Below are 16653 nucleotides of genomic sequence, written 5' to 3'. Positions count from 1 at the left end.
ACATTAGCAGAGATCCAAAAGTCAAAAATATTACAAATGATACACTCAGAAAAATGTCTTGAATCTCTTCCAACTGGGTCCCCTGTACTAACCATTGTAGGTGACTAACTTCATTGTTTTCTGGTTTTTTATTCCTGTGCATCTCTTTGTAAAGACTAGTGTGTATACACACACACACACACACACACACACACACACACACACACACACACAGAGTATGTGTGTGTATACACACACAGATATATATACATGTATAATATATACATATATATCTGTGTGTGTATGTATAATTTCCCCTTCTTTATTAAAGGTAGCAGAGCACATATGCTCTATATATGCCTTTTTACATGTTGGTGTTCTTACTTAACAATAAATCCAGAAAATCATTCCATATCAGTTTATAGAGATCATCCAGTTCTTTGTTACACATGGAGAATACTTCATTGTGTTGATTTAGCTAATCTCCTATTTTTGGAAAATTAGTAATTTCCAATACTTGTTAGAATTTGTTTTCTTTATCCACTTACATGTTATTTGATGTCCATGGCATTCTCTGTCTCCTACCAATGCTGAAAAGTGTGAGTTTTATATGATTATATTTACTTTTGTGTTAATTTTATTAACACATGGGAAGATTTGAAATCAGGTGGTTAGCATTAACCTCCAGACTATCAATTGAATTTTTAAATTTTAAAAATTATCTTTCTTTACTGCTTTTTTATAGCAATCTATTCTTGTCTTATAGATCAGTATATTTCAAAATCTCTCAGAGCACATTAACAAGATTTTTAAAAAATTTCTCTTCTGATCTCTCAATTGTCTGTTTTATCCAAGGTCAGTTTTCTTTTTTGTGTATGTCTTTATTGTCCTTGAAAATAAATGATTATTAATTGTCCATTCCCATTCATGGATAAAGGGCTGAGATGCTAATGTGGTATACAATATAGACATTCTGAATATGTAGAGTCTAATTTTCCTACTAACTCCTTTACCTGAATGGGAAGGTTAACTGTAGTCTCCATGTACATGAGTGCTACCTGTCATTTGGCAAGACAGGACACACCCCCTAAACTCCCATCCTCACCAAACACAAAAAGGGCTTTACTTTGGAGTGTCTATATCCACACTCAAATTCCTATCTTCCTCACACAGACCAGCTGACGTTTTTAGAGATCATTGCTTCAATTATATCTTAGGAACTCACAGTGCCTTGAGGAGATGATAGCAAGTGATGGGGTTGATAGCCCAAGCTCAAAATCCTTCTTTAGCTAACTCTTTAATAAATCACCTGCCGAGTCTTATCTTCTTTCTTGCCAACTCTTGGTCTGTAGTCTCTCTGTGGCTATGGTAGTGACTGCTACCTCCACTGTAGACCCTTTCCTGGTATTCTTTTGAAATTGAGTTTCTGCTCTAATTTATTTTTCAATATCATTGTTTTGGTTTTTTATCTTCAAGAAACCAGTTTTTTAATTGAAGTACAGTTGGCCTACAATGTTATGGTAGGTGCAGGCATACAACATAGTGAATCAATAGTTCTACATTGCACAATGCTCCCCACAATAAGTGTTGTTGATCTCTGATCTTCAGTTGTTCTCTCATCTCAGGGATATCACGAATTAATTCTAATTTAAATTTCCGTATAGTCATTTCAGTGGAATGCATGGAGGGGACAGATGTCAATGTGAATATTCAGTTAAATAAACTTGTGTAATTGTCTTTATTGAGCATAAGTAGCACCATGAATTCTGGATGGATGGTGTAGGGTGAGATTACTATTTAGGACAAGTGTTAAGGCCCATGAGGTTTTGCACCCTGGGTAGGAACTGTGGCTCACAGGAACCATGTTGTAAGTTCTACTTCAGGCTGGGGGCACAAGTCATTGAGGGTAGAAGAGCTAATGGAGTAAAAGAAGTGCTTGGTTAGTTGTTCTGGTTGGTGCAGAGGTTCCTAGTGGAATGTTTTGCTTCTTCAGTAAGTTTATCCCTTGGTATATCACAACATGCAATTCTACCACCTTAGAATATAAAGGGGTTTTATAGGATGATACAATCATAAGTAGATACCAGGATTTCAGTCCCCTAGTCTTCCCACTTTCTAGTACTTCTGTACACACAGAACATTTGAAGACTCTGTTTATCTCACTATGGCGATGCTATTCGTCTTCCATACTGGATAATATTAGATACAAAAGAGAGACCCCCAGACTAAGTCAACCTCAGGATTCAACTACCAAGAAAAGCTAGGCTGCTTTTCCTATTTATATATTACTTCTGCACACAGTCATTTTATAACAGTAGCAGTAATATTCCATTTTTGAACATCTTTATTAGATTAAGAAGGTTGAATATTTCTCAAAAAGCATTTATAGTAATGGCATTCTATTTTTTGAACTAAACTTTAAGGATTTCATGAGAGTCACTTCAATTTTTTAGCATTGGCTGTGAAAACTGAAAGATCCTAGAAAATGAAAGCTATTTTTCTTCATAGGCATGGGTAGAGAGGAAATTTTAACATTTGGTAAGACCAAAACCCATTTAATTGCTGGATGATTCTGCATTCATTGTACAAGAAGAACTGGAGAGGCTTAATCTCTCCTCAGGCTCTCCTGTAGAGTTTTTATCTCTGCATGTTGCTTTGTGCGTGCTGTAGTGATTAATCAGCAATATTGTCTGTTCTGCATTTCATATTTCCTTTTTTTAAATCCCTGTGTGAAGTTTCTAAATATTCATTTCCTTATTTCCTCATTTGTTCTTGAGCCAGGCCTTCTACAGCTTTGCAGATTTCTTATTAATGATCACACATAAAAAGTTTGCTACAGGGAAACTCAAGCTCAGATTAGGAATGACTTTTTTTTCTCAAGAATCTGACTCTCATTCTCCTTACTCAGTGTCTTTTGTGGGTTTTGTTTTGTTTTGTTTTTGTTTTTTATCTGCTATGTGACATTTATTAACTTGTATTCACATTCATAGAAAAAAGACTTGTCACTGTCATAATCACACTTTCAAAAAAGGGATGCTAAGGAGAGGATCTCAAGCCTGAGTTGCTAATGCCATCTAAAATTCTGTTTGATTTGTCATCTCTCTTTCTTATTTTTTTTTCTTACCTATTCACCTGTCAGTTAGCATGCTTTAAGGATAAGGGTTTCAAAAAGACCAAAAGGACAGATAAGGCAGATATAGAGTTGATGGGAGCTTACCAAAATCTGGTGAAGTCTTTGATATAAATAGAATTCTTTTTAAAAGTGGATTTAGAATTTTCAGCTTCAAAGTCTTATTACTGTATCTCTTCCATCAAAGATTTTAAAAGTAATAAATGACCTTCTGGCTCAAATACACTTCTGGCTCAATAAATAACCTTCTTTAATATTTTATGAAGAGTACTTTACTGGGTGTAGAACAGCCCACCCATTCTATTATGTACTCAACTTCACAGAAGTATGGTTAAAAACATGGGTTTTATAGTCAGAAAGACCAGGGTTCAAGTGTATCTCTAACACTTATTATTTACATGTTTTGGAATATGTTACTTAATATTGATGAGCTTCATTTTTTAAGGTATAAAATAGGGTTTAATAATAGTAATAATAATAATAATAATAATAATAATATCTATTTCCTAGAGTTGTTACAAGGATTGAATTAGATAATGTATACAAAGTACTTAGCAGAGATCTTGGTTAGTACTTAGTTAGCAGAGATCTTGGTGCATAGTAAGGACAGTAAAATATTAATAAACACAAAGAAATACCTTTTGAATAGTATTTCTATACGGTTACAAAAAAGTTCCCTTATTTATTTGTTATTTAAATATATTTTATGAATGGAATTTTTACCTTCTAGATGTAACTTCTAAAAATACTTAATAAAATATATTTTTACAATTCTTTTGGAAGACCGAATAAGCCTGTGAGAAAGTGTGAGGGGAAAAAAACATGAAAAAGAGGAGCAAAGCAGAAGCATGAGATGAGGGAAGAGAATGAGCACCAAATCTGTGGGATGCTTAGGAGCAATCCCACCCCAAAGCCTGGAGCTTCTGAGCACAAGCGGGACTGGGGGCAAAGCCTTGGGCCTTTGTAGAGAAGGGAGCTGGATCAAAGGTCACTCACTTATAATCAAGATTATAGAGGAAACATACTCTAATGAACAGGACAAACTAGGGGGAAAAAATAACCTTTCCACAAAAGCAGTTGTCAAGTTTTCTGTCTTGGTTGTAGATACAGGTGGGAAAAGAAAAAGTCTCCCCTAAGAATTCTTGATCACTGGCCAGACTTCATGTGTATTTAGGGTCTAATGATTTACAATCTTTTTATGGTCCTAAAAACTGCAAACCAAAAACTATAAAGTCTGTGCAAGCTTATAATACCCCAGGTAATGGTAGGAACAAACCTAAGTACCCCTTGAAGGAATAGATACTCATGTCCAGATTTAAAGAATTCTCAGAAAAACTTCCAACATTTACAAGTTCACGCTAAAGAATATATGAAAATCCATAAGAAAAATAAGTCACCATGAATGAGAGTCAGAAAAAAACAAACAAAAACAGAATCAGACATGCAAAAACATAAAGCACTAGAATTTTCAAATCCAGAATACAAAATAATTATGCTAAATGTGTTTAAGGGGGGAAAATGGAACAAAATGGCGCAGGAGACTATAAAAAAGCACACAGGCAGATTTTTTAAAGAACCAAAGAGAAATTCTAGAAATGAATTACATAATAATTTTAGAACTATCTAGAATAGTCAAACAGCACACCTGAGATAAGAATTAGGAAGCTTGAAGGTATTGGATAAAACTACCCAGAATGCAGAAAACATAGAAAGAGGTGAAAGATACTTAAAGTCGATTAGTAGAAATTGAAGACCTAATGTGAAGCTATACCATTTGTATCACTTGGGCTTCTTCTCTTCCCAGTGCTCCTCTAACTCTGGAAGCAGAGGCCAACTTCTTGCTCTCACTCAACTCTGAATTACGATCCTCTGTACAGTTTCTTAGCATTCCCGTCACCTCTGTAACCAATTCCTTGTATTAAATTCCCTCTCCTGAAAGGCTTACTTACAGTGCTGTCTCTTTTCCTGGCTGGACCCAGAATGATAAAAAAAAAAAATTGACTATGTTTGAATTTTCTAAGTTAAATACGCAGGTTATGCATTTAAGAGTAAACATGGGGGGGGGGGGAAGTGGAAGGAGGAAAGAGAGCCCAGTCAATTTAAAAATAGACAACAAAGGAAGAGGAAAATAGGAAAGAGAAAAATAAGAAAAACAAAAAGCACAAAATAAAATGGTATGGATAAATGCATATATATTAGTATTTATAATAAATTTAAATGGATTAATGAAAATAATTGAACTCTTCAGTGAAATGGCAGAAAATCCTATATGAAGTATTCAGCTATATGCAAAAAGGAAGTGATGCATAAGGGGTCCAAAGGAAGGTTGAAAATAAAAGAATAGAAATAGTTATATAAGGCAAATACCAACAATAGAAAATTGGGGTAGCTATACTAATATCAGGAAAAACAGAAATTAGGGCAAAAATACTTTTGCAATGATAAAATGCTTTTGTTATGATAAAAGTTTCAGTTCACCAGAAGGATAAAACAGTTCTAAGTTCTTTTGTACCTAATAGCATAACTTCAAAAATACAAGCAAAAAATAATAGGAGAAATAGGCAAATTCACCATTATAAAAGGTGATTTTTGACACATCTCTCATAATGGGTAGAACAAGTAGATTTTTAAAATAGGTAAACAATCATGAATGTCATAGTTAACCACCTTGATCTAATCGACATACATAGAACCCTAAACAACAATTAGAGAACACCCATTTTCCTCACGTGTGGGAAAACTTCTATATCATGAATTATGATCCTTCAGCAGAAGCACTGCTCTGCAGGATTCTGTGGTTTCTATCAGCTTGCTGAGTTGTTTTTGCTCCTTCACAGACTGAAATGCCAGGGGCCATCCTGGTGCAGTCTAACTTGTTCAACATTTTTCAAACCATTATGCACAATATCTGATCTCCCTTGGTCCCTGATGTTCTCACAGATGCTAAACAAAGTTTTCCTCTTCCCTTCCTTTCACAAAACTCCTCTTCAGAGAAAGCTAAAATTGCCCATTTTAAGTGGATTCCCGGGAAGTCCTAGCCAGTGTTCATCCCTCAGTCATAGCAGATGCTTCTGCAACATGTTTACTTGTTCTTAAAATCACTTAAATTCCCCACCCTGTAAGTTCAATGAAAACTCAATTAAAAGATGGTTTTCTGTTTGGTAATTTGCTTTTCATGTTCTCTCTAAAAACTTTTATAAGCACCAAATATGTTTTTCTTTAAAAAAAATCTCCAAATACATAATCATGTAGTACATAAAAATAGTTTTGAATGATACAAAATGTTCATATAGTATCTGAAGTTACAAGGCAGAGAAAGCCCTCCCAGGGATGATACCATCTGCCTGTGTGTATCAAGGGCCAATGGTCAAAGAGGTGGTGAAGCAGAGAGCTTATTATAAAGTAACAATGTTGAGCTTCATCTGGGCCCTGTGCTCCTGGACAGTAGTGACAGCTGAGAAACCTCCCCATCCTTTTGTAACTCTTCTTTGTTTGGGATGTGACAAAATGGCTAAACAGGTAACCAGTTAACTACAAAGGACCACCATGACCTTGTAAAACCTCAAGTTTTCTCCATATTCTTTGAGACCTTTATCATAACAAATATTCTCTCTGTTGCAATGGCCTGAATAAAATCATTTCCTTAATTGTCTGGAGCCTTTTGTCTTTCGGGGTTTGGTGCCACAACCCAGATAGTATTTGTCCTTGCCTTAGGGTCCTGTTTACTCCTACCGGGTCATGAGACCCCCCTCAGAGCCTTTGTGCTTCATTCCTATGTGGTGATCCAAGGACCCAAAAGTGAGCTTAGTTTCTGATCCTGTGTTCTGGACTCTTGTCCATTCATAGCACGATAAAGATTTGATTCAATACCTTTTGAGTACTTGCTTCATATCTGGTGCCCAATTCTGCTGGTTTCATGGTCTGATCATTTTATGATTTCTGTAAATGTATCAATGGTTTATACAGATCTTGTTTTCTCAGTTGAAAGACAGAGAACTGGTATATTGGTCTTTTCTGTTTATCTTTTTCCCTGTTTTGAGATAAAATCAGCTAAGAATTTATTACCAACTGGTAATAAAACCCAATAGAATTTAGACCACTGATATTTTATTTCTGTGTGTATGCTTGACCCATGGATCAGCTGTAAGCTGTCTACTTATGTCTGTTTGTATGTTTATATATCTGTAATTCAGAAAGGTCTTTACATCTCATTGTGTAAGTATATAATATTTTCCTGCCCTTCATGGTATTAATAAATTAGATTGTAAAATCTCTTAAGGGAGCCCTACTCTGATTGGTTTAGTGATAAAAAGCACTTATGTAAGCTGAATGTTCCATAAACTTCCAGATATTAAAGGAAATTAAACCTCAAATATTTTCAATGTAAAAAAGGAGGTATCCTTATAGAAATGAACCCAGAAATGTTTTCAGAATTCAGGTGCACATAATTTAGGTAAATCCGTGGCAAGCAAGACTCGTTATTTTGATTTAATTGAAAGCAGCTACAGGGGCTTCTGGCTGGCTCAGTCGGTTAAGCATCCGACTTCGGCTCAGGTCATGATCTCACAGTTCATGAGTTTGAGCCCCGCGTCGGGCTCTGTGCTGACAGCTCAGAGCCTGGAGCCTGCTTCAGATTCTGTGTGTCTCTCTCTCTGCTCCTCCCCTGCTCATGCTCTGTCTCTCTCTCTCTCAAAAAATAAACATTAAAAAAATTTTCATTAAAAGCAGCTACATATTTTCCATTAGATCAATGTTAAGTGTAATATATATGTAGACTTTTATTCTATTTAGATATATCTTTCCTAAACATACACAGGTTTGCTGAATGGAAAAGATATCACTACTTTTACTAAATGTTTAATCTTATGAGATATGTAAATATTTATGACCAAAATTGAATCATATTTTGACAAATTTTATTCCAACAGGGTTGTGGACACTCTTGCAAAGAAAAGATGAACATCCACCCAAAATGTGGTTCAAACTGGAGACTAATGATGCCACAGGAACACCAAGAAGGTAGGAATATTACTTACATTACGAAGCTCTCTGGAGAGAGCAGGGGACGCCTCCCAAACAGGTCAAAAGAGGCTTGAAAGAAAACAAGAAAGGAGACTGGCATGGGTCTTTTATGTTGGTTAGGGGCGGGGCTGGAGTGAAGTTTCCTACATACAGGCAGGGACTTGGTATGATTCAAACTTACCACCAGTAGCAAAGGAGGAAGCACCTGACTTTTCTTATCAACTCTCCTAAATGTGGGACAGAAGAGGAGGAGGAGATTTAAGGCTTAAAAGCTGTCAGCAGTCAAACATGAACTTAGGCATACTCCTAACTGCAAACAGTATTAACATTTTGTAATATGTCCACTCGAAGATAATTTCTAAGATTTTTAGGTAACTTAAAATCTTGTATTGGTATCGAGTTAATCAATATTTACTAGATGCCTAGATCATTTCTATGTGAGACAGAATACTGAAACATTAATTACTAAGCATAATTTTAAATTTATATTTTTCCCTCTTATTTTATGATACAGAGAGAGTATGTATTTGGGTCTGTTAAAGAAGATGTTCATTTTTTGCCACTTTGAGACATTGTACTATAAGAGATGTGTTTGTGTTAAGGAGATAAGAGTAGTTTTGCCCTAAAGTTAAATGACTGGTTGCTCCAGAATAAGACGAGGAAAATGTAAGACAAAACCCAAATGAATATAGAAAGTTATGGAAGGTGTGCTAGAAGGGACTTGTTTTTCTTTTTGTAATGGCCAAAGCTGACTAAAGTTTGATGGGTGTATTAGTTTTCTTTTGCTGCTATAACAAATTACCACAACTAGGTACCTTAGTCCAAAAGTCCAAAATGGGTCCCACTGGGCTAAAATCAGGATAGTAGGGCTGCATTCCTGCGTTCCAGGTTCTAGGAGAGAATCAATTGTCTTGCCTTTTCATGCTTGTAGAGGCTGCCTGGAATCTTTGATTCGCAGCCCCCTTGCATCTTCAAAGCCAGCAATAACTTGTTAGTCTTTTTCACATTGCATCATTCTGACACTGGCTTGTCTGCCTCTCTCTTCCACATTTAAACAACCATTGTAATTACATTGGGTCCACCAGGTAATCAGGGATGACTGTTATTTTAAGGACAGATGATTGGTAACTTTATTCCCCTCTACAATGGAACTAATTCCCTCTTGTCATGTAACAACATATTCACAAGTTTCAGGGATTAGGAAGTGAAAATCTTTGAGGGGCCAATTTTCTGCCTAATACAATGAATTTATTTATAAGATTTTCCAAAGGAGAATTCATGACAAATATTATAATGGTACAAAGATAGAATTTTGTCTTCTTAGTTAAAGTGGAAAATTTTTCTTGGATTATTAGCCTGCTCTAAGAAGTGGTTGTATAAAATTATTCTCATCTTCTGTGTAATCTGTCTATATTACTGCCCAGATCACTATCAGGACTTTAGGTTTTCTGGCAGCTGGCCCTTTCCTTCAGAATATGAAGAACCCTGTGAGCTGAAGCCTGAGGACTTGGTATAAACCTCAAAGCACTCACCACCACAGTAGACCATGCATGGGCCAGAGTTCCTTCTGGATATTAAAGGAGATGTAAAGACATCTTAGTGGATGTCTAGGCCGCTAAGTTCTCTCCCTCTTCTTTGAGACATTCATTAATGAACATTCTCTCTATTACAATAGCCTGAACAAACATTTCCTTAATTGTCTAGTACATTTTATCTTTCACAAAAGCAAAAAACCATCCTTAAATTCCCTGTTTTCCAAGCTGACTGATGCTTCACTTGGAACTCCTGCTCTTGAAGAAAAGTGTAGCTTGATCAGCTTGATCAGTCCAGAGCATGGGGAGCAAGTCACAAATTCTGGCTCTGTGTGACAATGGGCAGGGACTTGATCTTCCTGTGCCTCAATGCACATGTACATAAATGGAGATGATGATGATGATGGGGATGATGATAATGGGGATGGTGATGATGATGATGATGGGATGGTGAAGATGATGATGGTGATGATGATGGTGATGATGAAACCTTTTTGTTACAAAAAGAGCTCAGAGTAAGTGTCTGGTTCAGATTGCTGTACATGCATCTGCTCTTATTATTTGAGGAACAACTAAGGCTCACCAAGTGCTAATATTCTGAGGAAAGTTTATTTTCCATTCCATTCTTCTCAACTGAAATTTTATGCTCACCTTTTAACTTCCACGCTTACACGGCACATAGATTGTAGGAGCACAATAAATGCTGAGTGAATCAATGGAGGATGAGTGAATGGGTGGATTTTTGGAGGAAGGAAGGAAATATGGGTGAAGAGGCAAGTATTAGCAGAAGCAAAAGATGACTGATTTTCATCACCTGTAGTATTTCTTTACAATTAAAAGAACAATTTGAATTCTAAGCTCTGTCTCAAAGATGTTTCATTAATTCTCAGAAATAAAATTAAATACATTTCATTTAGGGAGTGGGTGCTACACAGGCAGCTGATATGATTAAGAACATTGACTCTATGTTCTGGGGTCAAGGCATGTGAGGCAGTGTGTCGTATCTTCAGTTAATGACGACTATCTCTGGAAACCTGGTTTCTTTCCTTAGGGAAACAGTATAAATTAAGGTCTACCCAGATTGAAACGCATCACTGTTCAACTGAGTACAGAAACTTGAATTCACACTTTGATTTGTCAGGAAGACAGAAATGCTTTCAACATACAATCAGCCCCATCATTCTTCACACCAAATGGAAATACACAGCCTGATCCAGGCACCTAATGTGGGAAATCTTTTTAAACTTTAAAACAGACAACAGAACTGTATGTCATTTTTTAAAATTAAGCTGTAATGTGATATTCAGTTTATGTCCTGAAACAATCAATATTTCAGGCAACCAGCCATAACTCTTGCTATCTACTGCCCTCCAGTGGATTTCTGTCAGATATAACCTCTGAAAATTATTTTAAATAACCTATACACAAGCTTTCCTTTCCAATGTGATGTTAAATCTTCAAATAAACTTTAAAAATTCACTTGTAAATACTCAATAATAATCCTCAAGACTTTTTTGTAAATCACCTTGTCTTTAAATGACCTGATATCAAGGTAAAGTTCCCATTTATTTCCCCCGGAGCTTGGCTCTCCCTCAGGAGTTTGCCGTAGTGTTGGTTTATTTCCGTTTTGGCCCATGTCATTAGGCCCTGAACCTGCTACTACTTCTAACTAAATTCACTCTGGGCAAAAGGAAGGGCTTGATACTTGTCAGAAGAAGCTCAAATAGCTCCTGTAGACACTGCCTTGACGCTGCTGCAAGCAACCATTTCCTCTCATTTTACAAACAGAAGTCACAAATCAGTGATACCCGTTGAGAGTAAAACTGAGATGCTCCCGCTCCTGGTGACCCCTGGATGTAGCAAGTTCTGATAACAGGAAGCTGACTTCCAGTGCGCTGAAGTTTGACTTGTTCCATCAGAATGTGGTTTGATGAAGTGTTAGCTGTCTTTTGGTGGCTACTCAATTTCTCACTGCCTCTGTTTTAGTAACATTTTTGTTGTTTTAAAATAATACACCTCATGGGGCACCTAGGTGGCTCAGTCAAGCATCTGACTCTTGATTTCGGCTCAGGTCCTGAGCCCCACGGCAGCATGGAGCCTGCTTGGGATTCTCTCTCTCCCTCTCTGTCTGCCTCTCTCCCACTCTTGCACTCTCTCTCTCTCTCTCTCAAAAAAAAGTTAAAATACATACATACATACATAAATGAATAAATAAATAAGATAATATACCTCATAATAAGGGCTGTTCCTCATAAGGTGCATTGGTATAATTGTCTTCCTCATTTTTCTTTGGTAAACATAGAACAAACATTATGCAAAAAATTGGGAATTTAATGCATGAGATTTTCTCAGGGCAGGAAACTATGGTGAATACCAACTAAATAACAGGACTCTCACAGGTAACTAATTACATGGAAAAGATAATGACCAGGAAGACATTTCTGGAAGAAAATTACTGGTTTTTCCCTTTAAAGTAAGCATGACTAAAGCTAAGCTCAATTTAGTCCTCTAAATATACACATAAAATATGAAATCATTCAGCAGAAACTAGCCTCCTTCTAGCTGGGGTTTTAGAAGTGGGGTCCTAAAATACTGCTCCACCAGTAATTCACCACCAGATTGATGAACACTGAAAATATGTTTTCAGTCTAATGAAATTTTGAGATAACACAGCACTTCAAGTCATGCTATTGGGGTTTATTAGAATGCATTTTCTTCTATATTCTATTTGCTTATCAAAATATTCCCTCAATACCCACAAAAGTGAATATAGGAAATTGTCTGTTTAGCTTATAATAATAATAGCCTCAGTTACATTTTAAATATGCTGCAACTGAACTTTGAGATAAATCTCTTTACAGAATGCTTTAACAAAAAAGACAGATTAAGAGGAGCTCTAGAAAGTGACTGATTAAATTGAACTCTAGTCTAATTTTATATATTCAACATGTATTTCCTTATTCACTCTCTTGCTCTAAAAATATTCATTGAGCATCTACTATATACCAGAATGTAAAATACAGAGGGTTCAAACATGATCAAGAAGGTCCTGCTGAGAAGTTCAACATTTAGTGGGCAAGACAGATGGGTAAGTAGATAATTAAAATACACCATAGTTAAGTGTTATAATAGAGAGTGGTAGGGATTATTATGGGAACATATAACTCCAAGTGGGGACATTGCAGAGAAGGGGCATTATTTGCATTTTTTAAAATAAGTGAGTTTATTGGGTACACAGTCTGCAGTGAGCCCACTCCAAATGCAAATATAGCCAGGTGCCAAAAGGCTGGCTTGTATGAGAAATTGCAGATAGTTCCATTTGGCCTGAGCAAGGGCAATCTGGCGGGAAAGGGGGGGTCTGCTGGGTGGATGGTGGTCTTATATGTTTCAACAGGTGCTTTGGAAAGTTTATGGAAACAGTTGAAGAACGCTATGATCAGATTTAAATTTTAGAAAGTGTACTCTGATGGAGGAAAAAATTGTGAGAGACATTTCATTAGCAGCAGGAGGTATTGGAGGTATTCCAAATATGAGATGATGAGAAACGCAAAACCAAAAAGACATAAATCCAATCGAATACATCTTAAGAAACTTACATTATTTTCCATATTCATAAATTCTGTAAAGTGAGTGTTTTACAAATCATGCCAAATCATTTCTCAGGTAAAAAATGTATACAAGTAAATTTCTAACCAGAAATATAACCACATATTTTTAATATAAGCAGGTGTTGTTCATATTTACTTATTTTTTTCTTTTTCATGGGGTATCATTCTGTACACCTACTTGTTTCTGCTCATGTCTCTTATTTGCCAAATATAGAATCAGATCCGAATTTTGCCTTCCCCAAGTATATCCCAGCCCTTTCTAGGTTATTTGAGTTATTTAAAAGTCTTATTCATGGGCCAAAAGAAATCTCTGAAATAAGAGCAGCAGGGGAAAGAATTGGTAGGAAAAAATGACAAGACACAATGATAGACACTTAGGATAATACACTGGCCCTCCACAATGACTAAAGACAATCTAGATCACAGGGCACTGATCCTTAATGAGACAGAGCTAATCTAAGAATCATTTATAAAGGCACCTCAATCCTGGGCCAAAAATAAAATAAAAATGAGCCCAATTTCAATGCTTAAATGAAATCATATTGCAGGGGGGAAAAGCCAAAACTCTTTATGACAACTGAACTCCATTTCAGTAGGCAAAAATTATTAAACAAGAGTGCTTAGTTTGGGGGGGGGAGCAAACGTGGGTGTGTTGTCATGACCTACGTGCACTTGAGTGTCCACTCCAGACGGGATGAAGTCTCTTGATGCAAACCCTCTAGGTGCCAAGGTCTGCACAGCCACCTGCTGGCTGTGGGTCCTTGGACACATTACTTAGCCTGTCGAGGCCAAGTTTCTTCATCTATAAAAGGGTTTCAAGGGACTATTGACGTGTTTAGGCCAGGTTCCAGGGGGAAGTCTGAAACATAGTCTCAGGCTGTTTACCCAGGAGATTCTGAGTGTATTTCCTCCAGTGTGAGGTGAAGCCCCTGCCTGTGTTCAGCCTCATCCCCCTATGGGTGACTGCTCATACACACATCTCCACATTGTAGACACCATGCACCCAGGCTAAATCTTTGCAGAGAAGAGCAGAGTTTCCCAAAGAATTAAAATCTACGAGAACGACACTCTGGCTGAAACAAAAGGAATTCACATTGCAAAGTAAACCTCTAGGTTTTTAGTCTTTTTTTTTTCAATATACGAAGTTTATTGTCAAATTGGTTTCCATACAACACCCAGTGCTCATCCCAAAAGGTGCCCGCCTCAATACCCATCACCCACCCTCCCCTCCCTCCCACCCCCCACCCCCCCATCAACCCTCAGTTTGTACTCAGTTTTTAAGAGTCTCTTATGCTTTGGCTCTCTTCCACTCTAACTTCTTTTTTTTTTTTTCCTTCCCCTCCCCCATGGGTTTCTGTTAGTTTCTCAGGATCCACATAAGAGTGAAACCATATGGTATCTGTCTTTCTCTGTATGGCTTATTTCACTTAGCATAACACTCTCCAGTTCCATCCATGTTGCTACAAAGGGCCATATTTCATTCTTTCTCATTGCCACGTAGTACTCCATTGTGTATATAAACGACAATTTCTTTATCCATTCATCAGTTGATGGACATTTAGGCTCTTTCCATAACAAATAATCCAGTGAAGAAATGGGCAGAAAACATGAATAGACACTTTTCTAAAGAAGACATCCAGATGGCCAACAGGCACATGAAAAGATGCTCAACGTTGCTCCTCATCAGGGAAATACGAATCAAAACCACACTCAGATATCACCTCACACCAGTCAGAGTGGCCAAAATGAACAAATCAGGAGACTATAGATGCTGGCGAGGATGTGGAGAAAGGGGAACCCTCTTGCACTGTTGGTGGGAATGCAAACTGGTGCAGCCACTCTGGAAAACAGTGTGGAGGTTCCTCAAAAAATTAAGAATAGATCTACCCTATGACCCAGCAATAGCACTGCTAGGAATTTACCCAAGAAATACAGGAGTACTGATGCATAGGGGCACTTGTACCCCAATGTTTATAGCAGCACTCTCAACAATAGGTTTTTAGTCTTTAAACATCTGCATCCCACTCACAATTTTCCTTAAGAATCATAGTGTGGATTATTAATGTTTGGGTAAATAAAGAATCTATTTATTGTTGTTCATGAAAATAAAAGCCCAATCCAAATTCAAGTTTTTCTCTTTTGCTAGATAGAAACGGTTTGCATGCACATTTGAAGCCAGAGTTTGCCCTAACTTCTAGCATTAACAAAATGTTATGTTCATTTAGTTTATTGATTGATTTTAGGAACTGAGTTTTAATTTGGACATCTTGCTACAAATATGAATTTCATCCTTTTTTTGCTTGCTTTTAAATTTGGACTGCTAATTTTAACTTCTTTTTAAAACTTGCAAACTACAAAGCCACATCTGATGGCAAATTTAATGTAAGAAGGGTCTAGGCTCCACTATTAGAGGATATCTTTTTCTTCTTATTTGCCAATTTGAAAACATCTTGAGCTTTTCTTTTATTGACACATCTTCTCTATCATTACTTCTTCTGGGTGAATAATTGAACGTCCAGAGCTAAAAGATGGGATAAAGAGAAAGTTATGTATCAAGTAAACATGGAGATTTTTAAGTTTTTTAAAACTATTTATCAGCACTCTCAGTTTCTAAAACAGATTTTTAGGTAAAATGTGTGGAATTTGAAGCAAAAAATTAAGATGACTTGTGTGGCCTAAGACACAGCTGAGGGATTCTAAACCGCCCCCCACCATGTCAGAATGTCATCTGCTATCAGCTATTAGTTCTTCAGCTATTGCTTCACGTGTTGAGGACAAAGAAATGACCCCTGAGCCCACTTGAAAAGTGTTGAGCCATGCAGGAAGCAGGGGAAGACATTTAAATATCTTTTGTGGCTTTTGCCATTTCTCTAGGCAAAGGACTTCAAACTGCTCCATGTGGTATAATCAACTACAAAAATAGAAAATTCTCAGAGAGGTATTAGATATTTCTCTTTCTGCCCTCATCAAGAACAATAGTGTTAATAATTATAATCTAGGGTCCACTAAATTTTATGAAACGTTGTAATAGTCTCAGTAAGCAGGCCAAATGACCCTTGCCTAGTTGCTTATCCTTATAATTACATGCTGATTTTGCCTGAAAAATAGAAATGATTAGCTTCCAGCAAATCTCACCAGGTGCCACTTCTGTATATGGGGAATCACTGCCAACAGGGTGTGAGTTTATGGATATAAAGAAATATCTTCTATCCCAAATACCTCTGCTACGCTTTTCTGAGGCATTTGGGTTTCACGTCTTTGAGATAAGGAGTTCCTTCCTCTGCAAAGTGGGAGTAATAATAGCTCTGTACCAACAGGACAGTGAAATGAGATACACGTGGAGGAGCCGAAACCTAATGACCTGGGCACTGCCATGGGAAGA

The 16653-nt window shown here is 36.9% G+C and overlaps 1 protein-coding gene across 1 annotated transcript in view; it reads left to right on the top strand.

The window, feature by feature from the left end:
- The window catches only part of CPA6 (carboxypeptidase A6), a 521176-nt gene that overhangs the window by 126618 nt on the left and 377905 nt on the right, over positions 1-16653 (top strand). The window contains exon 3 of the mRNA XM_019822757.3: positions 8038-8128. Within this exon, the coding sequence (XP_019678316.2) occupies positions 8082-8128 (47 nt within the window). The 5' untranslated portion in view covers positions 8038-8081. The remainder of the gene's footprint in view (positions 1-8037; positions 8129-16653) is intronic.

This window comes from Felis catus, chromosome F2 (genome assembly GCF_018350175.1).
Source record: "Felis catus isolate Fca126 chromosome F2, F.catus_Fca126_mat1.0, whole genome shotgun sequence".
In the NCBI taxonomy this organism is placed as follows: Eukaryota; Metazoa; Chordata; class Mammalia; order Carnivora; family Felidae; genus Felis; species Felis catus.
Note: the sequence above shows the minus strand (reverse complement) of the source record. Positions and strands in the feature narration are given on the sequence as shown.